The 21,990-nt window shown below is 49.6% G+C and overlaps 1 protein-coding gene across 1 annotated transcript in view; it reads right to left on the reverse strand.

The window, feature by feature from the left end:
• The window catches only part of LOC142411947 (cadherin-23-like), a 117,956-nt gene that overhangs the window by 35,247 nt on the left and 60,719 nt on the right, over positions 1-21,990 (reverse strand). The window contains exons 8-9 of the mRNA XM_075506611.1: positions 10,098-10,210; positions 7,888-8,076 (exon numbers count right to left, since the gene is read on the reverse strand). Of these exons, the coding sequence (XP_075362726.1) occupies positions 7,888-8,076; positions 10,098-10,210 (302 nt within the window). The remainder of the gene's footprint in view (positions 1-7,887; positions 8,077-10,097; positions 10,211-21,990) is intronic.

Here is a 21,990-nt window from a genome sequence, read left to right on the forward strand (position 1 = left end):
GAAAAGGGGACCAATTAAATGCACGAAGGGGCACTAATAGCAAAAGCTGGCTAAGCATGACTGCCGAGAGCCGGTGACATGAGCAGAATCCCTGCTTGCCCTCCTTCTCCCCGCACCCCCTGGAGCGGGGCCAAACTAAGCATCTCTGGTGGAGCCACACAGCAGGAGCAAGCCCCGAGGGCACCCGTGGAGCCACACGAGCAAGTCCCGAGGGCACACACCACCCCAGGAGGCCCAGTAATGCTCAGCTGGTGGACGACGGCTGAGGGAACAAAAGGGACCCGTCTCAGGGCAGACTCAGCTCCTTCCAAAAGCTCTTTTGCTGGCAAACTGGGATGTGCCAACCCGGCACGAGTGAGGGATGCTCCCTGACACCGGTACACAGCCTGGGAGGGAGGGAGCAGAGGATATGGAGAATGGCAGGAGGAAGCATCACTCCCCAAGCTGTTATTTCGTACCCTATCCTTAAAATGCCAATTTATAACAAACAACCATTTTCTACCAGCGACAAAAAGACATTTCATTGAGGAATTTCTGCCCAGCTCTGCTGCCAAGCCCTCGGTATCTTTCCTGGGGCCCAGTGACCTCCCCACAGTACACGAAAGCACCTTTCATGGTGGCAAGATGCGAAGGATTTTCTTGGAAGCCGGAGAGACGCGAGTTTGTTGGAGGCATGAGATAAAAGTTGAAACATCAAAAGAAACCCAAGTATTTGTGGGAAGAGAGCTGGGTGGATTAATTCTCCTCCAGCTGGGGAAGGAGATCAGCCTCCAGATACCCACCATCCCTAATTAGCAGCCCCTCGAGTGCCTCAGTCTCCCCATGTGAGGTCTGGAGAAGGGGAATACATCTGCCTCTCGGGAGGGCTGCTGCGAGTTGCCATTTATATATTTATTCGGCTATTTATTTTTTTGTTTCTGCCCCCATGCTGCTTTCCTTGCTCCCAGTTCCCGGAGCCTGCGAGCCCCCTGCGGATGGCTGAAAGCAGATCTGAATATTCGAATTGTTATCAGCTGCCCAGCAGAAGGGGCTGGCTCAGCCCGGCTCACAGCTAGTACCCCCCACTCTGGAGGAAGCCACGGGGAGCTGCTTACATTTTCCCCACCCCTTCCTACCTGCTCCTGTCACCCAGAGCAAACAACAGATCTGAAACGTGTTCGTGAAGAAGAAAAACAAGCGCTGTCTCCCCAGGCTCGCAAAGGTCCTGGTGTGCAGTGGTGGGCTCACGGCCGAGCATCATCTCTTTGCGGTGCCGAGGATGAGCACAGGATGCACGGGTGTGCTATCGACCTGCTCGTTTCCCCCCTCCAACCCCTTACCCACAAGCTCCTGTATTGCTCTAGGTTTTTCCCATCACTGAAACCAAAATTGCTCCTTTGCCTTCCTTTAGAGGCATAAATTAATGAGCAGCCTTCCAAACCCTACAATAATAAACCTGTCTGCATGCACCCTCCATCCGAAACAAATTGAGCCATAAAGAAATAGGCTTTGGAGGGAAGTTCGTTATTGCACAAAGCCGGGACGTGGCCGCATGTTTCCCAGCTCATCTCATCCCGTGCCAGCACACGGGGCCAGCACTCGCTGCGGCTCAAGGCTGCTGCCCGCTGCCTCCTTCCCAGCAATCAAACCTCCTCCCAGCCGTAGCCGGTGCCGCAACTGATGGAAATTTCATGTCAATTCAGCTAAAAGACAATTGTAGCTGCAGTTGGGCATAATTATTACTTTGTTCTTCGTGCGCGTATTCCTCGGAGTGTGTAATAGGAGCCGCATCACGTCCCTGCTGCCACAATGCCAGCATCAACCTCATGCCGATACCTGACTTCCAAAAAAGCAACCGCTGACTGGTCTATGCCAAATGCTTCATATTTGACCAATTTGTGATGGACCAGTTTGCCAGCCCCACGTGTGCAATCCTCATCTTAATATTTAAGGGGGCTGGAGCAGAGGGGAGACCATCCCTGGGCATGGCTAGCACAGCACGGACCGGCAGGCAAGGGCAGAAACTCAGGTGTGAGGCTGTGAGATGCCAGGAGGTGGGCACGTGTGTCCCTCCAGAGGTCCCAGGCACCATGTGGGACCTGCTCATGTACCTGCTATGAATCATGGCCAAAAATCTGCTCTCCCAACCTGCAAGACACGGTCACAGGACATGGTTCACCACAAATCAAGGAACCCCTTCCCACATCAGGAGGCCAGGAGCAGCCACATCAGCTGTTCCAGCTTTGACTGAGGATGAATCATAAGCTTTATCCCTGCTTTTTCACCCAATGTCGCCCGCCCACTGGCTTCATCCGTCACTCCTACTCCCACCCAGCCCCTTCCTCATGGGAGTGCACATGGAAATGCTTCAGAAATTATTCAACCTTCCACCAGTCAAACCAAGTATTTAGCATCATTTACCAATGGCTACACAAAAACTCAAAGTAAAAAAGAAAACCCAGAACCCTAGGCAGGCAAACAACCCTTCTTCAACAATACCACTCTCTGAAATCACTGAGGTGCCCAGGTAGGCTGGTGGCCTGCAATCATTTTCAGCACAAAGTGAGCTAGCTTTGGAAAAAGCAAAAGCAGCCTGGGATCCTCAGTTTTCTTTTCTTCATGCTGACTCGGTACAGGGCCCCCTTTGATTCCCTCTACCCTAGCTCAGCTGCAGCTTGCTTTTCCAAAATGGAGAGCCCTGCCCTTCTGAAGCACAAAATCCAGCATAACTTCAGTTTTCCTCCCAGCCACTTTCTAGGCATGGGCTATTACCTACAAAAAGCTGAGGAGTGTTTAATATCCCTCATTCTGGCAAGTTTGCAAAGAAAGGAAACTGCTAAGAGTTCAGGAGTGGTGGAGGAGGAAGGGAAAAAAAAAAAAGAGTGTTTTTTTTTTTAAAAAAAAGCAATTAGTGCCTCTTTGTATGGCTTGGATACCTTATGCTAGGTTCTAGCTAGTCAGAGACAAATAATGCTTAATCCTTCCTTTGAAAACACAAAGCATAAAGAGGGTTATTCTCTCCACCCACTTCAAGGCATTTAACTCGAGTGCTCTGAATAGCCCCTCCAGAGTTGCCTGCCTCCCTCCCGCTGCCCAGCCAGCCAGCTCAGGCTCCCAGCACCCATTGCTTGCTCCCAGCACCCATTGCTTGCTCCCAGCACCCATTGCTCACCCAGCACCCAAGCACAACGGCATCACGACCCATTCGAGGGCTCACTGGGCACAGGCGCTTGCCCCTGCATCCCTAAGGACCTCACTGGGGTTGCAGGTGATGCAGGATGCCTGGAGCAAAATGCTCCCCAGCCTTTCTGATCGTCCTCCTCATGCTGCCAGCCCTTTTCTTCCATCTTTCTGTCCGTCCTAAGTGGCAGTCCTTGCCCGCTCCCCCACTTCCGCAGGAGTTTTCTCCTTCCCTGCTCTCCCCAGGTTATCTGCTGAATTCCACACACGCCTGCACAGACGGGATCAATCCGAGGCTGCCTCGCCTTCAGCTTATCTCTGCTCCAAATGATTGATTTTCCCTCTTTAAGGGTAATTTGCTGGTGAATTCCATGTATTGCAAAAACCCCTGTGAAATCTAATTCAGCCCGACCGGCAGCTGGCACTTTTGGGAGAGAATACTCAAGCGCCGTCAATTCCCCTTTACAGTTCCTTGCCGTGTAGATCATATTTATAGTGTGCGTGTCTGTCATATGCATATATATGCTACAGATGATTCATATATTGCACCTGCACACGCATGGGCACATACGATATGCCTATGCAAGTCTCTGATGTAGCTTTTTGCAACAAATACTGTGTATTCCCATGGCCCGGATTTTCTTTTTTTAAATTCCCCATTTATCTTCCTCAATATGCTTATTTTGGAGAATTGTTTCAAAATTATTTTAAAATGTCAGACCATCATCCTTCTGCTTTATACAGCCTCTGCCCTTTTCTTCCTCTTCAGTCAACCGCGTCAAGGAAAATCAAGTGAGAGCCACGGTAGAAGAGCTGGTTTCTCTGGTGTGCCCTGGGAAAGTCTGCTGCCGTTTCTCTTAATATACCTCTGTGGATCTTGCAGAGATAGGAAGCTCAAATGGGGGATGCCCTGAAGGACGCCCTACTCCTTTTTCCCTGCATGGTCAAACCCTTGCCTTCTTTCTAAAATACTGCATCAAGCCACCAGGCTGTAAAATACCAGCGTACCCAGAAAGGATATCCATGTCCCCCACCTCAACCAGCCTTGGAGCAAATGAGCCTGAGCTAACCAGCCCTCCAAATTAACGCAAACTTATTCCATAGTTCAGGGGTCTTGCTCTCAACCTGGAAACAAACTTTGCTGCAAAAGTGGATAATTCAAGGCTTTAATATTCCACCTCATACACAGGATTTATTCGTCCCTGCTGATCTATCGCAACGTGAATGACAGGAGAATCCAACAGCAGCCTGGGAGTGTATATACGTACTGGTCTTCTGCGGTGTCCAGTTGAGTATAGGCTCAGTCTAAATACTGGGAAACTTTCACAGATTTTCATAAACAGCTCTCCTACGGCTTTGGAAAGGTATTCAAGTGGCTTGCTGTCTATCTGGCAGAGAGAAACTCAGCTGCACAGAGGTTAATGCTTTTTTCTTCGTTCATAGAAGGCCGGGTCCAAAACCCTGTGCAAATCCTGTGTACTGATTTCTCCTGTGTTCAAGTGTTTTCAATAAGCCGTAAAGAATGCAAAAAGAAAAACCAGCAACACCTGGTTGAACACCTCTCGGCTGCACCCCAAATCCACGCCTGGGGTCATCTCAGCTCAACCTGGGTGCATCCTCTTGAGATGCTCCCTGTCGCACCTCGCACCCCCAGCCAGCTCCTCTTGGAGCAAGACCATGACCACATTTGAGGGACAGCAGCTGGGAGTTTGCAAGGGACAGACTCAGAGGAACGGGTTTCTCCTTGGAGGCACCCCGCTTAGGTACCTGGTCTGAGATGTTAATGCCAGCCTAGCTCCAGAAAAGCACTTAAACACAGAGGTAAAATCAAGCGCATGCTTTCAAGCGTGGTCTTGTGTGCAGCGTAAATACATTTTTAAGTGCTTTGCTGAATCAGTTAATCTAACTCCTTCAAAAAGCAATCATTTAAGTTTGTGCAAAATACACCAGAAGAAAGAAAGACCAAAACCCCACCATTTAAAAAGGCCGCGTGGGCCTGGTTACAAAACACCTTCTTGTTTAACGGTCTTGGCAGCCCACGCAGTGTGTTTTAAGGGCCAGACCCACGTGACACCCCTTTCTCCAGCTCTACAAAGACACAACCGGGGTGCCATGACAGGCAGGTTCCCCAAAGCCACCCAACCCCACAGGACCCCTCTGCGGGGCAAGGTTCAGACATGGGTTGCTCCATCCAAGTAGGACCTCAACAAGCGTGATGGCTGAAGGAACAGCATCAAAATTTGCTGGAGGGGCCAGAAGGCGGCTGGATGGCTTGGCTCAGGAAAGAAACCAACCTGCCAAGGGGCTCTCCTGGGACTTATGACATGGGTTGGGAGGCAGGAGACAAAACTCGAGCAAAATGATCTTCCCCAAGACTCTAGCTTTGATTTCATGTGCCTCTATCCATCTGCTCTCATTTTATTTAGCTGCTCTCCCTGGAGACATGCATAATTCTCGTCTTGTTTTCCTTTGCCCCTTACACAAATGAGTCGTGTCATCTCCAGCGTAAAGGCCATGTTGGTGAAATAGCTTCTGTCAGCCATGTCCTCAGTTACATCTCTGCCTGAAGACCTGGGTCCTCGCTGTCCCATCCCTCCACCCCTGCACCCACAGAGAGCCAAGAGAGCCTGGCGCCACCTCAGCTACCTCAAATCCAGATGGTTTGTAAAAGCCTCGCAACTCTCATGAGGTACTTGAGCATCCAAAATACCACCATCGGGCAACCATCTTCCCTTTCTGTAAGTTGTTTACTGAAAGTTTGGGGGTCTTGGGACTTCTATAAATACACTGCCCAGGAAGCAGTGCTAGAACAAGCCTGGTTGCAGATGCAGTCCCACTTCTCTCTCATACACATCTTTTTCACGACCTGGGTATCCTCTCCCCATTTTTTCCCCCCAAAGTGCTACTTTGATGGTTAATCCAATTGCAAGCGTCCACAAGGGGAAATAAGAAAGATCCACCTCAGGTTAATGCAGAAAAAAACCCCAATTGCTTATAACTTTCCTCCCTCCAGATATTCCAAGACATCAGCTCTCCTGTACTTCTTATCAGTGAAAATAATGCTACTGTCAAAGCAATCTGTGCTAATATGACGGTCTCCAAAGATGCGTACAGTAAAACTCCTTCAGACTCCCTTAGCGCAAGAGGTCCTCTCTCAGCAGTTTTAAAAATCTCAGCCAATTCTTTTGGGGAAATCTCAGGAAGTTAAAGAAATACACCAAAAGAATGAATCTATTTTTTGCTGGTGTGATCGGGAAGGCAAGGCTATTTTTTATTCTCCCATTTTAAAATTAGCAAGGCTGAAAAGTGAATTCTTGAATGGGAGTCACTCCAGTAAAATGAGCTTTTAACCAGAAATAATGACAGATCCTTCATCCTTCTGGCACAAACAGAAGTGTTACAATGCCCTTCAAGAACGGATCTGCTGACATCTCTCAGAAAGCACGACAGCAGCTCTATTCAGAAACTATCCTAAGCATCTGTCATATCCATATCTTCTTTATTAGCAATTGACATTTTCAAGAAAAAACAGTCTCTTTATCTGCTTAATAGCTCATCTGCACCTCTTCAGGCTGAACTCATAACTCTCGGATGGTGACACCATGTCACAAGTAGGTTATTAGTTCTGTGTCATAATCACTTCACGTGAAAAAAAATGGGATTTCTGGGTGGCTTTGCGAGACTTGGTGAACTCCACCCAGGGCTGGGGAAAAGCAAATCCATCATTTCAGCCAGCAAAGGCATCTTAGAAGATGAATATTTTAATCGACCCACCGGGATTTCGGGGGGCAGGCAGAGATGTTCTATTTCGTATTCCTCGGTGCCATCACATCGTTTACCTGGAGCATCAGGAAAACATCCTGACGATGCCATTTATTTTGACAAGCCCTCTCCCCTCATCTCTCGCTGGGCCTGAAGAGGAATAGGGACAGCACGAGCCTGTAGCCTCAGCAGCCAGAGCCTTTCCGAGGGATTTCGGAAAGTTCACCATGAGGTGTCAGCACTTGTTTGAAGCAGATACCAGGCAGCGTGGCGGGGTTGGAGGGTCCGCACACACAGAGACAGCCAGATGTGAACTGAACAAGTCAAATAATCAGAGTAATTGAAGGCTGCAAGCCCAGGGCTGGAAAACATGTTGCAATCCCTATGTGGCGTGGACCAGCGCATAACTGGCTCCATTAACACGAGGGAGGAACAAGCCTCCAATGCTACCGGCTCGTTTGCAGTGATGAGCTGGTATCCCAGTCCCTCCACGCTTCCTCCAGCCCCACGCCAGCGAGTATCTCTTACCTCCTCCCCTGACAGCAGCAGTACACGTCCCCGCCGGGACAGAGAGCCTGGAGGTCCTTTCTTTCCCCTCCCTGGCAGGTCCCCTGGGAGCCCTGCAGAAAACCTCCTCCCTTTCTAAAACAGACTGGCAAAGGGCTGCCTGACACGAGCTCTCAGAAGCGGGAGAGAATCAGCATCCTGCACAATCCTATTTTCTGGCTCTCAGTGGCTGTGCAATCCTCACTGCACTAAAGCACCTGCTGTGCCTGCGCTCTGGGAAGGGTGGCTGCACTCGGGGGACTGAGCAAATGGAGCAAGGGCAGCAGTAAGAGCTGAAAAATTGGGTATCCGGACATAACCGTGCACCTCATCACAGGTCAGTTGGTGACTTATCTTTCCCTGCACCCCCCAAAACCCACCAGTGCTGGACAGAAGCGCCCACGGCAGGGGATACCTCACCTCGTCTTTGTCCTGCACCTGGATGAAGAGGGGAAGGGCAAAGCCCACCTGGGCCAGCTCCGGGATGGCCACACTGTACTCCGAGCTGTTGAACTCGGGCGCGTTATCGTTAATGTCAATGACTAGGATGTTGAAAGTGGTGGTGACGGTGGCGTTGGAGGGTGTGCGGTCATCATTCAGCTCTGTCCCCTGCAAGGAGAGGAAACAACAGGGCAGCCTTTATTTTTCAAAGAATAAGTGTAAAAGAAAGCGTGCATGCCATGATTAGAGACTCTTGCAGCTTTTGCTTCCTCCACCTTGCCAAGGAAGGATGCTCAGTTGGTTCTGCCGTTGCTCCTTAACCTTGAGCACCTTCCCACACCACTGACCCATTAACACACAGAGATGTTGACCCAGCTCTCCCATCACCCATGCTTCAGCCCCACAGCAGTCTTGCAAACCTTCCCAGGGGTTTAACGTTTTCCTTGGGGTGGCTGTGGCCAAGTTTTCACTTACCCCTATCACGCAACAGGTTGACAGGTCTCAGAGTCATGCTGGGGGATGAGTAGGCAATTTCCCTGCCACAAGCATTTAAACCAAAAAATTGCCTTGTGAGGTGTGAGAGACAGTCCTCAAAATAAGGGAAGCCATGATGGACTAAAGAGCACTCCTATTTTCTCCTCTCCGATCTCCTGAGGTGGGACCAGGAGCAGGGACCCAACCACCATAGTACTACTAAAGGGACAGAAAACTAGGGCAACAGAGGAAAACAAGATTTAAACCCTAAAATAGGTTTGGCAACATGTGTCTAAATACAGAGCTGAGTCATGACTCCATATCACACCTCTGTCTCAAGAAGGACTTTGATTTCGCTTTCCCCAAAGGAAAGAGTGCAGATTTTATTGCCAGAGAAGCAAGACTTGTGAAACAGCCTTTTCAAGCAGAGTCCCTCCTCTTGTCCTTTGGATAATCTTGCTTTGCTGTGGGCACAGAAAAGCAATGCTAACACGACCCACACGGCTCATTGCTATTCACCGCTTCTGCACACAACAGCAGAACAGGCTAATCTGAACAAGGAGCAATCCAGCTGTATTTTCACTCCGTGCTCCAGGACGAGAGCAGCAGAGAACATTTTGGGTCCCGGGGATATGGGCCGCAGAGAGTTGGCATTTGCGGGAGGATGCAAAGTTTGTGGGGAGAGGAAATAAAAATCTATCAGATCAACAGAATATAGTTGGAACTCCATTATCATGCATGCAGGAAAACGGGCAAGTTTTCAGGTTCACAAACCTTTCCAAGATTAAATAGATATTTTTGTCCCTATTAAAACCAGACAATCCTCCCTCTCTTGATCTCTACTGAATTTAAACTATAAAAGCCCAGACCAAGAGATACTAGGGATGGAAGCGGATCTCTTCCCTCTGCATAAAGCCCCACAGTACGACCTGTGCCTGGGACCAAAAGGGGTAATTTCCTGTCCCTTTGCTCCCCCAACAAAGCATTGCACTTGCCAAAACAAGAAGGTGATGTGCCGGCTGCTGCCCTCCCAATCAATGACCCTTCCTACAATGCTGATTTTTCCCCACCCCAGCCCAGCAGAATCTATACTTCTAAATGTATTTCCAACCAGCTGCCCAGCTTGGTATTGATTTTAATTACAGGGCTGCGAGTGGCACTGGGGAGCTGCTCTCAGGTGGAGCTGGTAGGGCTGCAAGACCACGCTCCAGTGCCTTTTCTTGACGAGGCAACTTTCAGCATCACTCCTTCCCCGTGCCTGCCTGCGCTGGGCAGACGCACACGATGCCCTGTTACACCGCTGCCTGCTGACGTGACAAAATGTTCCTGTTTTTCTGGGGTTTTGCGGGGGAAAGGTGGGAAATAGGCACAATTCAGGTGCCTGAACGTATGTGTCTCATGTTATTTGCAATCCCGGGGCATCGGCATGCTGCCAGCAGATACAACCACAGGGAGATCTAGTTGGAGGTCAGGCAGGGCACCAAAAATGACCCTATACATCCATATAGAGGCAAGCACGTTTTGGGCCACCATACAAGGGGGCTGTGTTAAACATCCCACCTGGCTTAGCCGGGGAACAGCACATCATGGCTCTGCATGCCCACAGGAGCTACATGCCCCAGGTTTGTGCCTCCACCTTGAAGGACTTGTCCCCAAGCAGGATGCCCTCCCCACCCTGCTCTGCCGGTGCGTCTCCCGGATGGAGGAGGTCTCACCTTCACCGTGAGGATGAATCCGGCACTATAGAAGGGGTTTTCGCGGTCCAGCGGCCCGTTCAGGGTTAAGGCTCCGCTGATGTAGTCCAGTGCAAAGATGCTGTTGGTGTTACCTGAGAAAAATAACAGGCAGCGTGAGCACAAGCAGCTGGTACAGCCGATGCCAAATGGCGCGGGCAGTAACGCAGAGAGGGAAGCAGGATGACGTGAGCCTCTTCCCCCGCCGGTCTCCATGCATGACCAGACCTGGTGCTCGGAAGAGAGGTTTTACAGAGCAGCCCTGCTGCCAGGCCAGGAGCTCCAAGCTGGGCACAGGCTGCAGCGGGCTCTGCGAACCCTGCACATTACCTCAATGTGCTTTAAAATTTAATGGCTGTAATGGTCCTCTCCTCCTCTCACCTGCCCCAGCTCAGGGCTCAAAACAGTGCTTTCCTTTCAAAAGCTGATAAAGTTGCAAATGCTGCAGGCAGCTGAAGAATTTCAAAGGGTTTTGGTTAAAATATGCCAAAACTAGGGCCAAATCCAGGTGCTCCCCTCTGAACAACCGCCTGCATTCACAGGGCACCATGTCCCTGGGGTGGGCACGGCCTCTGTCTTAAAATACAAGAGGTAAGGGACATCAGTCCACGTTGATCAGAGGAAGGCGCAGATGAATCAAGCTCACAAGTAATTCTTCGCATAACAAGCAGTAGTTTAACTGTGGGGTCTCTTGCCAGTGGATGCTGAAGATGATAAAACTCCACACGTATTCAAGGAGAGACTAGGGAAGTTAATGGGAAAAAAAAAAAAATCTATCAAATAACAGAGAAGCCACATGCAGCTTGGGAATTTTCTTAGCTGGATGTATTGGTGCCAGGGAGAGTATTAGGATAAGTACTATAGGCACTTGCCCTGTTTTTATGCTCTTGCCAGATATGTTGATCCCATGGAGCTGCCTTGTTTTGCTCTACTTGAGCTGAATTTAGCCTCTGTGCTGGTCGTGATGTGCAAGCAACCAGACAGGGTGCTGTGGAGGGCCTGTGATGCCTCCACCAAGCATCCTATCCTCAGCTTGACTCCTCCTCTGGAATTAGACACCCAGAGAGAATTAAGACAACACTTGAGTCTCACGGCCAGCAGATGCTAAAAAGACGAATGACCTGCACTGGGAATGCCCTTGCGACAGTCCCAGGTGCTCTCTCCATCAGCCAGAAAAAAGCAAGCAGTTGGTACATGGAGCCTGGGATACCTGACGCCGGCCTGACACAATACCAGAGGAGACTGCTGAATTAGTGATGACCAAGGAGGTTACACACAGGCATATGGCCACCCACACCGCTCCCCTCATCGTCTCATGGTATGCAGAAACCCCTGATCCAGCCCCAAACAGGAGCAAAGAAACCTTGCAGGTACGTTATATTAATCCCAGTCAAAAATAAAAAAAAAAAATCCTGACTTTTCAATATATCTCAGCATGAACGAAACATACGCAACATTCATCATTTCCCTGGAAGGGAGCTGCAAGACAGATCTGCTGCCACAGAAAGTTGTTTCCCATCACTCAGCATCCACCTCTCTCCCTTCTGATCCCCTGTTTAACCACAGCTGCACCTTTCGTGGGATGGCCAAAGCCTCCAGGTCTGGCTCTCCCCTCCCTCCCAGCCCCAGGAGCCACCCTGGCCTTCACGAGCCGCTGGCTGCCAGCATCTCCTCTCTCTCCCCGGGCCCTAAGTGCTGTAACACCTTTGTCCCCCACTACTGCCTGTATAAGTTCCCCTTGGACCGAATGCCTCCCATTTCTGTCCTCAGTCCTCTCTTCTCTCCATCCAAAATGGCCCATTGACTGCTAGCCAGCTTAATGAACTGATGCGTGGCTACTTAAATATTAGCGGCAGCCTTGCTTTTTTTTTTTTTAATCTAACTTTTCGCTGCTGTATGTGAAGATCTCTAGTCTGCTCCCTTGGATGATTCCTCTCTTTTCATCTTGACTTCCCACCTTTGCTCTGTAATTTATGGCTGACTCTTTAGGAGACTTCTTCTGATACCAGGTTTGAAGGACACTCCATGAGATATATTGAACTGTGCTGCAAGGCATTTAAATGCTCGAGGATGCCATGTAGCCATGGTAAAGTTTGTGCATCAGGGTGATTTTGGTACATTCCCCCTAATATAAAGCATAATAAAATACCTTTTTAATCACAAAATACCATTCCGCTAACAGGCATCTGTAAACGTGGAGACCAATGGATTTTAGTGGAAATAGGTCAACAGGGCAGGAATTTGCCACAAAGGACTAAACAGCACTGAGCGCCGTATCCTAAAAATGGTTATGTGTTTCATGTTTGACCACAGTCATTTTTTAAAGGATGGACGAATAAATTAGGGACCCAAATACCCTCTCAGGCTGCACATCAGAGGTTTTTCTCTAGCTCAGCCTCCCCAGTGCCACTCAAATGGCAGATATGCATCTGATGCCCTCTGGGGTGCCTTTCAGCTAGCAGAGAATTGCCGGCTTTGCAAATTAGCCTCAGAAGGGAAAGAGGTGTCTCCAAACTTGTCCCTCAGAGGCCTTTCATAATTTCCTCTACAGTGCCTCTCCAACCACCGCTTCATTATTGCTCTGACCAGTGATCCCCGCTGAAGTACTCACACTGCTGAACAATGCACATTCCCCCGAGATGCTTTCTTTGCAAAAATCTCTCTAATCATCTTCACAAGTCTTCACTTTCCTCAGAGCAAGGGAAAAAAAAAAAAAAAGGTGGGGGAAAAATAGCCAATTTTGTCTTTCCCTCCCCACCTCTGTATAATTTCTTCTCCCTGCATGATTCTCTCCCGTTATCTCTCCGTCAACTTCCTGACGCAGGGAAAAGCCGAGCCTGGGTTAGGCGCAGCTTAGTCCGCAGCTGACGGTGCAGTCGGCCACGCTGGCGGATGGCTTTCAACCCGTTTGTCCGCTCCACTGCTCTCCCAGTGCTTGCTCCATCCTGCTCCCAGCCACGCTGGTCACAGGGGTCTGTGCCCACGGTGGCCTCACACCCAGGTGGACACCATGAGCTGAGCCAGCTCCTCATCATGCTGCCCCAATGCTCTAGCCGATGGCTTGCATGGCCAGTGGCCAGCACTGCCTGCTGGGCACGCCAACGGAGCAAACCAGTTTGCTCATTGCTGGTTTTGAAGCGATACTTCAATACACAGACACGAGATGGAGAACACAGAGGGGATAGAGAATCTTTCCAGGGATTTCAAACCCAGTCGAGATCCTCAGATAATCCTGTTTCTCGGAGGACATGGAACGGTGCAGATCTTTCCATCTCCCAGTTTGCACTCTGCAAACTGTTTTAACGATGCAGACAGGAACTATTGTGGCCACACTTGACATGGAAGCAAAGTGACCTTCAAAAAGGCACCCCTGCTGCTCCCCCTCCTTCGTGTCCCCCTCGCATGCTCTCCCACGAGCCGTGCTCACGCCGTGGCACACACAACTTTCTGCTCCACACCAGGCAGGCAATGAAATGATCGCTCACTTGGCTCAGGAATTACCAGCTGCTGGACGTGTCCCTGCTTGAGCCATCTACTGCCTAGCCTGAAGTCCGGTCCAAACCTCCAAAGCATTTCTAGATGGCGACCAAGGACTTCATTTCCATGACCCTGGTTTGAGAAGGGAACCCCAGACCATGCTCCAGTTTCTGCTAAACAAGGGCTTTCATGTCCTCCTCCTCCTTCCCCATCCAGACTAGGATGTGGCATGTTCACAGAGAACCAGAGAACCCAGCTCCATTGCATGGATCCATTGCAGGCAAAGCTAAGGAATAAATGGGTCTTTCATCAGCAAAGGAGGAGCTCTGCTTTCAAGTACTGGGAAAGCAAGCACGGCTTTAAGAAAAGCAGGGTAGGGCCTGGGGCAGAAAATAAATGTGAGGCTGCCTAGGAGATAGCATCCTCTGGAGAGGAACACGCTGTGGGAAGGCAGGCTCCACTTCTACCTCTCTGCCACTGCTGCAAACCTGCGGAGCTGGACAAAGGAGACCGGGAGAGAGACCTAGAGTAGGAATCAGAGACGTGGCAGAAAGGGAAAGGCTGGGCAGCAAAAGGGAGTGCAGAGAGAAGAAAAGCAGAGCAGATAATGTTTTTAAATACTCAAAAAGGCAGACAAAAGGTGAGGGGAAAAAAAAAAAGTGAACTTTGGGACAGCAATATGAATGCATTTCTGGCAGACTTGTTGCTCTCACCTGCACGGAACAGGCTTGCTCAGGACATACAAGCCAAGCTTCTGGTTATGACACAGGTCAAGGGAGAAGGAGAACTTTCCCATCCCTCCATCTGTGTGTGGGTACAGGACAGCAGCACCTCCTACATCCACTGCGGCCAGGCAGGGGACCGGGAAGGCAGGGACCAACGTGGTGCTGGCCTGGGAGCAACGGGATGGATCACAGTAGCCCATTTGGAGTGTTTTTCCAGGCTCATTGAGGAACGGATGGTGGCATAGGCATCATTTTGGAGAAACACTGCTATAACAAGGGGTTTTATAGATGAGGGCCATAATGTTTAATTGCCCTCGGCCAACGCTCTCACAGTTTAAAAAGGCCATTAGAAATACTGGCTCCAACCCAGGGAAAAAAAAAAAAAGAAAAGAAAAAAAAAAGACAATGATGTCTCCTCCTTCCTCCCTACCCCTTTGGCCTTTGAGCATCGTTCAAACCCATAGGAGGGAGAGATGCAGCTACTGCCCAGCTCTAGTGAAGAGCTACCTGTCAGCCAGGGGAAGCCGATTCTCCCACGCAGGCAAATTCCCCCCCCCCCATGAAGGGCCATTTGTAGCGGGCAGCCACATCCTCAGAAGGCCCTGGGCTTGCTGAGCCGCTGAACTTGGAGCGGATGACTTTCATGAGATGTGAAAGGGGAACCCATCACACACCTTGCGCCAGATAATTTATTAATCAAAATGTGCTCCGTCAGGGCTCCTCGGCACCGAAATAGATGCTGTTGGATGTGGTTCATAGAGTCAGCAACAGACACAGTTATCATCGTATAAATAGTCCATCAGCTGCTGTGACCACCTTGCTGCTCTTCACCTTGAGTTTTTGCCCCCGTGCGATACGCAGGGAAGCATGCCAGGGCAGATACCTCGCCCCACACTTAAATTCAAAGGAAACAAGTTAATTCCAAAGGAAAAGGGGTTATTATAACCTGAGCTTTAATTCTTCACTCTGCATGAAATCAAGATGCTGCCACGTGCTGCTCTAGAACACAGTGCCGGTTCCTCCTGCTCTGGACTTTGGTTTGTTCTTCTTCCCAGAGGACACAGCTCTCTCTGGGGCAACTAATTCAAGCCCAAAGTTGCGTGCCGGCACTCCTCTGCACACGCCTGCTCTGCAAACAGGCATTTTTAGTATCTTCCCCAAAAGATTTAATTGCCCATTCTAGCACAAACAGCAGAATTTCTGATCTTGCAGAGCCACAAAAGAAGCTTGGAGTAAATGCTGGCACAGTTCCCTCTTTTAGAACCGAATGTACAGAACGAGAAAATAAAAGGAGAGATTTATCACCCGAGGTGCAATCCCCCTCCGAAGCCCCCAGGAGCAGTGGCTGGGTACCAGAGAGGAGAATAGAGCCCGCAGAGTTTAAAGGTTCCTGCTCCGAGTGTAATTCATCACATGAAAGGGTGCTGAGTCTTGGACCACAACCACCATTCCCCCACATCATCTAAAATGCGCTCCATGGCCCAAAGGGAAGGCAAATCACCAGCACTGCCTGGCCTGGCTTTTTCCTCCCAGCCTTTCCTCTTTCCATGAATCTAACCCTAAAACCTGCTACGGGAAAGCAGCCAACAGCTGGATTGCGAGTCAAGACAGCAGAGCAACACAGGGAAAACTACCGTAAATGTTTATTTCACTCATTTCTGTAACAGCAGCACTTTAACCCTCCACCTGAGCTCACAAAGGATTTTGTCCTAATAAACAGGGCGCAGAAGGCAGCGCGCATTCCCAGAGAGAACGGGCTGGTTCCGGCTGCCAGGCATCACCACCCCAGAGCAGCAGTTGCAGAACACGCTCACACTCTGCAGCCGACGGATGCATACGCATAAAACTGGCACTATCTTAACAGCTACTGTGCCTGGGCTGGATTGAGAGACCCACAAATCACCTCTCCTGCCTCTCCCACAGCAGCAGGCAGACTCATCAAGAGAACATGAAAGGAGTACACTGTAATATGCCCGGTAACAAGTCTGAACCAGCTTTTAACATAAACCCCAAATCTCCAGGCTCAACACCTTTCAGAAAATCTTCCATTAAAAACCATTTCCGAACCAGTTGTTTTCTCTAGCCCCAAAAGAGACAGCACAGGTTCATCCTTCTCCAGTGGCTGCCAGCATCCTGAATACACATTAAATCCCAGGAAGGGATAGGAAGTCCCAGAAATTGAGCAAAAAATATGCTTTGGTTTCATATTTACACATAAATGGGAATGTATAGTCTTAATTACCAAAGGCCATTTGCTGGGGGACCACCTGCCATGCAAACCATTATCCCAACTGTATCTCTTCCCAGTGATTTCTGGATTGCCAGGGAGCCAAAGCAAGATGCCAATGTGACGATGAAGCATCGTCAGCAGCGAGAAGGAAGACGGGGAACAACCAAGCCAAGAAAAGAGGGGCTGTGGCCGCAGCCACCATCTCTTCTTTGTGCCATTTCATCCCCTTGCATTGGCAGGGTGGAAAAACAGCCTTTGATGAATAACTCTGCGTGAGGCACTTTTCCACCCATCAGCGTGTCCTCCTACAGAAATGTTCTGCTATGATGACTGCCTTTAAATCACACTGGAAGGCCCTCCCAGCAGGCGTAATTTGTGAGGACTTTAACACCCTAGTAGTTCACCGAGCGATCTGAATGTGGGAAAAAGCCGGCGCGATGTAGGCCAACTGGCGACAGGAATATTAAAATTAGAAGGTCCTATTTCCAAGGATCCTCTCTGATGTCTGGTTTAAGGGACTCAGGGAAGTGGTGTGCTTTGCCCTGCCTTCTTTATTGAGTCAGGTTGAAATATGAAGGGAGGTGTCAGCAGCTGAGGGCTGGGAAGACCTCTTTGGCCACTTAACCTTACCTCAAGGGTTTGTGGTGCACTGTCAAAAGGAAGGCAGCGGGGGACTCCAGATCTGTTAAGACCATGTGAAACATGTTCTGAGAGCTACTGCATTGATTTTTACATATATCTTATTCCTTAGCAAGAAAACCAGAAGAAAGAGGGAGAACAATTCTTTTCAGACACGCTTCCCTCTTGCTTTTACAACTCACACTTCTATTACATTGTACAAATAATGATTTTTAATTCATGCTTCCCTTGGGATGCACCAGATTTAGGAAGAGAGTGCTTTGCCAGAAACTGCATCAGTCTCCTAAAGCAATCAACTCGAGGGGGAAAAAAAAAATGCCTAAGGGTTTGTGAAGAGCCCTAAGGACCAGCTCACCGACTGAAAGCCCCGCGCTCCCTCCCCTCTCTCCTGCAGGACTTTGCAAGCCCGGGGAAGGACATATGGATTGCCTTTGTGCAATCTCCCATTGCCCATCCATCACCGCACCTGAAATGTGAAGGCAGGCAGAGACTGACGTTCAGGCATCTTGCAGAGCCCCGGGACCCTTCCCCCTGGTTTAACCCTTTGATACCTGCCCAAGCAGCACAGGCCGCCTTCACATCTTCGTGCCAGGAGACATCAAGTCTCCTGACTGTCCTGGAAATAAATGAAACTCAAAGTTTACCGCTAGCGAGCAAAGCACCAGACCGTGGTCATACAATACGTATTCCTAACAAGACCTCACGGGCCAAAGTCCCCTCCTGCCTATTAATTAAATTGTCATTTAATTCATGATAAAAAAAATCCTTCTCTTAAAGAGCCAAAGGATTCCCCACGCCCCAGGCGACGTGCAGCAGCAGCAAACATGAAAACACACTGCCGTCTGCAGGCCTGATCCTGCCGAGAGCACCGGGGCCATCCGATTTCCACCGGGAAAATCAATCTCTGTTAGACCAGAGAGTTCCCTAAATGAAAAGCCTTATCTAGAACAGGTCATGTTATACAACAAGTCACTCGCTTTGCCTGGGAAATGAAAGATGATGAGGCAGAGTCCCCGGTACAGAGGCTATCTCCATAAATCTGCCAAAAAGGAGCCGTGGATTACTTCGCTGGATTAATTATCTGTCCTTCAAACAGAGCCCTGACCTCAGCAGCTGAACATCTCCAACCTGTCAAAGCAGCCAGGGAACTGGGGAGGGAGGGCTTTTGCAGGGCACTGGCCACGGGCTGCCTGCGCTCTCTTTTTTGCCTGGGAAAAGCAGCAGAAACACCCGTTGGAGCGACGGGAGCCCCGACACCGACCAGCCTGTCGGCACGAGGGGCTTGAATTGTGAGGTCTTCAATTTGGATTTCTTTTTCAAATGGTCTTTCGCACGGCGGTGACCCCACTCCTTGCAAAGTGCAGGGCAAAAAAGTGCATGTTTTCATGGGGTTAAAATACTCAGATTGGAAGGAAGGGGGAGAAACAACTGAATGGCTTTTGCCTACAAGATATGGAAATGATTCCCAGTGCAGGCAGGCAGGCAGCAGGCAGGCTCATCTTCCCTGACAGGACAACTAGCCAAAGCCGTGACACAGCTAGATCAGCGCTCCTCCGTCATTTGAGGCTTAACAGCTTTGTAAGCTGGCAGCATAAAGTTAGATCTTAAGTCTTATTTTATGTGGTTATGGTTAACCTTTTAGCTTTATTGTTTTCCTGTCATGGGAGGACCTTGTGCTGGAGATAGCCGTATAAATAAGAGCTGCTGCAGTATATTCCGAGGTGCAGCTACCCGAGGGCTGGAGCCGAACAGGACACCAGCAATTCCAAATTAATTTTTATATCCCACCTCCAAATCATACCAATGCTTTAGATATTGATAAGAAAGAAATGATAAATGGCTAGGTTGCTTTTCATCTTTCTCACTGTTGTATATTCAACCCCAGCTAGTAAAATCAGAACAGCTATATGCAAGCCCTATGCCCGAAAGCCTGGGAGAGCCAGGGAGAAGCATCACCCATCCCTGCCATGAAATGGGAACAGCATCACCGCCACCTCCCCTCGTGCAAGTGAGCTGAAGAGCCAGGTATAATTACTACCTCCACTGACCGTTTTCACTTCTGCTTATGGTCGGTTTCTAATTTAATTTGCTTCCCCTATTCCCATATGTTAGGCCGTTTTTTTGCAAAATTGCCATAAAAATTTACCAGCTCAGGCACAAAATCTGCTCGCTGACCTTTACCATCATGATTGAGGATAATGACAAGTTAATTAGGCTTTACCTGCCTGCCAAAAAAAATCGCTTGCCTTGAGTGAGCAGGATTTTGGAGGTGCGCTAGCGGCTGGTTCCCATGTCCAGACTCTCAGACATCAGAAGGTAATGTCCTCTTTCAAAAGCAAGCAGCAAATCATAGAAAGTATAAGAGAATGCCTTGAGCAGAGTGGGGGAGGCACTCACACTCCTACTGAGTTCAGAAAAAAACCTGTTTGCCCCACGACCATGTTTTCTTTAAAATTTGCCCTCAGCCACACACCTTGGCCGCAATCCGGCAGTGGAATGGAGCTGGCAAACTCTGGCAATGAACTCAATTCAAGGTGGAAGCAGAACATCCTGAAGCCTGGCTTCAGGGATTTTGAAAACCTCTGCCTTCAGCTGAAGGCAGGGTGAGGATGGGGAGGAGGCAGGAGGTGATAGCGGGTATCTGCAGTCGTCCCTCGGTCTGTCCACGGGCTGATCCTTCCTAGCACCACCACTCTACAAGATGCTGGTGCCGACGGGAGAAAGAATCCTGGCCAGTTATGAAAACACTCTGCAATTCTCGTGTTTGGGGGGAAAAAAAAAAAAAATGCAAAGCCGTTTAATCACTCTTTGATGTGCTCTGCCTGATGCTCCGATATGAGAGCTGCCCCCCACCAGGCGGGACCGGGGGCAGGGATTAAGCTCTTGGCATATGCAAGCAGATGTGAGGATGTTTGCACTGATCTGCTTGCCTGTCACTCCGCACCCCGCTGCCACCAGGCTCCCAGAGCATGCCTGGCTCACTTCCACCATCCCTTCGCCCGGCCGTAACGGCCAGGCTGTTGGCTACCCTGGAACTGAGTGGGGGATGCTCACAAAGGGATATTGTGGCTATTTTGCAGGAAAACCAAAGACAGATGTGAAAATAAGAGCATACGTGAACACTCCAGGTAAAAATCCAGGGTCCAAGGTTTTGTTTCGTTGATTCGGTAGAGCAGCCATGACCATCCGACGAGCAGAAAGGCTGACGTGACCATGAGTGGATGGGTGCATTTAGCAAATTAACCATCTATAGATTGCACGGTTGTTTCTGTAGGTTTGAGCCATCAAATAAAGGCTCCTGAAAACCCAGAGCTTTTTGTATTGCACTGGTGCTGACAAGGGAGAACTAATACCCACAGCATACTGGGTCAGAAAAATGGTCCATAGCCATCAGCAGATACCCAAAGGAGGGTGTACAAACAGGACAAGAGTGATTTCCCAGCTGCTGAGCATCTTCAGGCTTTGAGCTGGGTGAGGATTCTGTAAGCCGAAGGCTTTTACCATCCTCATAGGAGTTCAGAGGCAGCTGCAAAACTAGTTAGATGTTTCAGTCCAGTCTCCAGTGAAAAAGGGCTCGTATTAGCCAATGAAAGTCCTTGCTGCACTTTGGCCAGTTGATACATGCAATGTGGAGGAATCTCTCATTCACTTCATGCCAGGGGAACATTAGAATAAATTGCAGAGAGAATTAGAGGAATAAATAATCCTTGCATCTTCAATTCTTGCAGACTGACCTGGATACTTGCAGTCAGGATCAGTGGACTTGAAAGTCAGGGTGAAATCACCTTGACCCTAGACGTTGATTAAAAGAGCATTTGAAATGGCTGGTCTTTGAGGAAGAGAAACTGGGAAATTATTTCCGCACATGTAGCTCAAAGGAGCTGCCAGCCAGCACCCAAACCACGTGGCACAGCGGGGAGAGGAGGCACCGCTACCATTTCTTGCCGTGAAGATCCCCCCGAAAAGCAATGCCAGAAATAGTGTTACAGCCCAGACCCACCAAGCTGGACCCTCACTCCTGGATTAACCCAAGTAGTTGTCTGTCCCCAAGGCACAGCCCCACCAAAGCAGCATCCGAGTGCAGCCCAGTGACCATCAAAGTCTGCCTTGGATATAGCAAAGACTTGCTGACCTCAAGGCTTCTTAAACGAGACGGGTCCAGCCCCAAAGATTGGCCTTCCCAAAACTCAGCTATCTGAGATTTATCTGGAAATGCCTGTCCAGGCTGCCCTGCCCCTGTCTTTTTTGCCATCAGAAGAGGTTGACAAAAGAGATTTGGGCTTGGGGGCTGCAAGGAGGGTTTCTCCAAAATCAATAGCAAGGCAAGTAGCGTTCAGCATCAGACAGCTCATACAGACCTTTCTTTGAAAATCAATTCTCTTGTAACCTGAAGCACTAATTTTTTTCTCACAGCCGGTCAAACCAACCTGGTAGACCTTCCCCGAAAGGGAGGTCCCCAAGCTACGGTCCCAAAGGAGCCAAGCATTACCCAGTGACAGCAGTTTCAGCAAGCTACCCATGTGCACTACGAAGGGTTCCCTTCAGGCTTCAGAGCCAGTCCGCAAAGGCAGGATTAATCCACGTGCCTGTCAGAAGGCAGAAACCCTCCACCACTTTAATTAAGCTTCATTCTCTAGCCCTGCACCCTTGCGGGTCCAGCCCCCTACCTCCCAGCTTGTGAAGCTCTAGCAATGCTTTGGGAGGCCAGCCCTCGGCACAGAGGCTTTCGGGAAACGCCGTGGAAACCTCCAGGAGCCATTCAGCCTGTAATCAGTACCATTCTCTCCCTAAACAATAACCACCG

This window comes from Mycteria americana, chromosome 6 (genome assembly GCF_035582795.1).
Source record: "Mycteria americana isolate JAX WOST 10 ecotype Jacksonville Zoo and Gardens chromosome 6, USCA_MyAme_1.0, whole genome shotgun sequence".
NCBI classification, from domain to species: Eukaryota; Metazoa; Chordata; class Aves; order Ciconiiformes; family Ciconiidae; genus Mycteria; species Mycteria americana.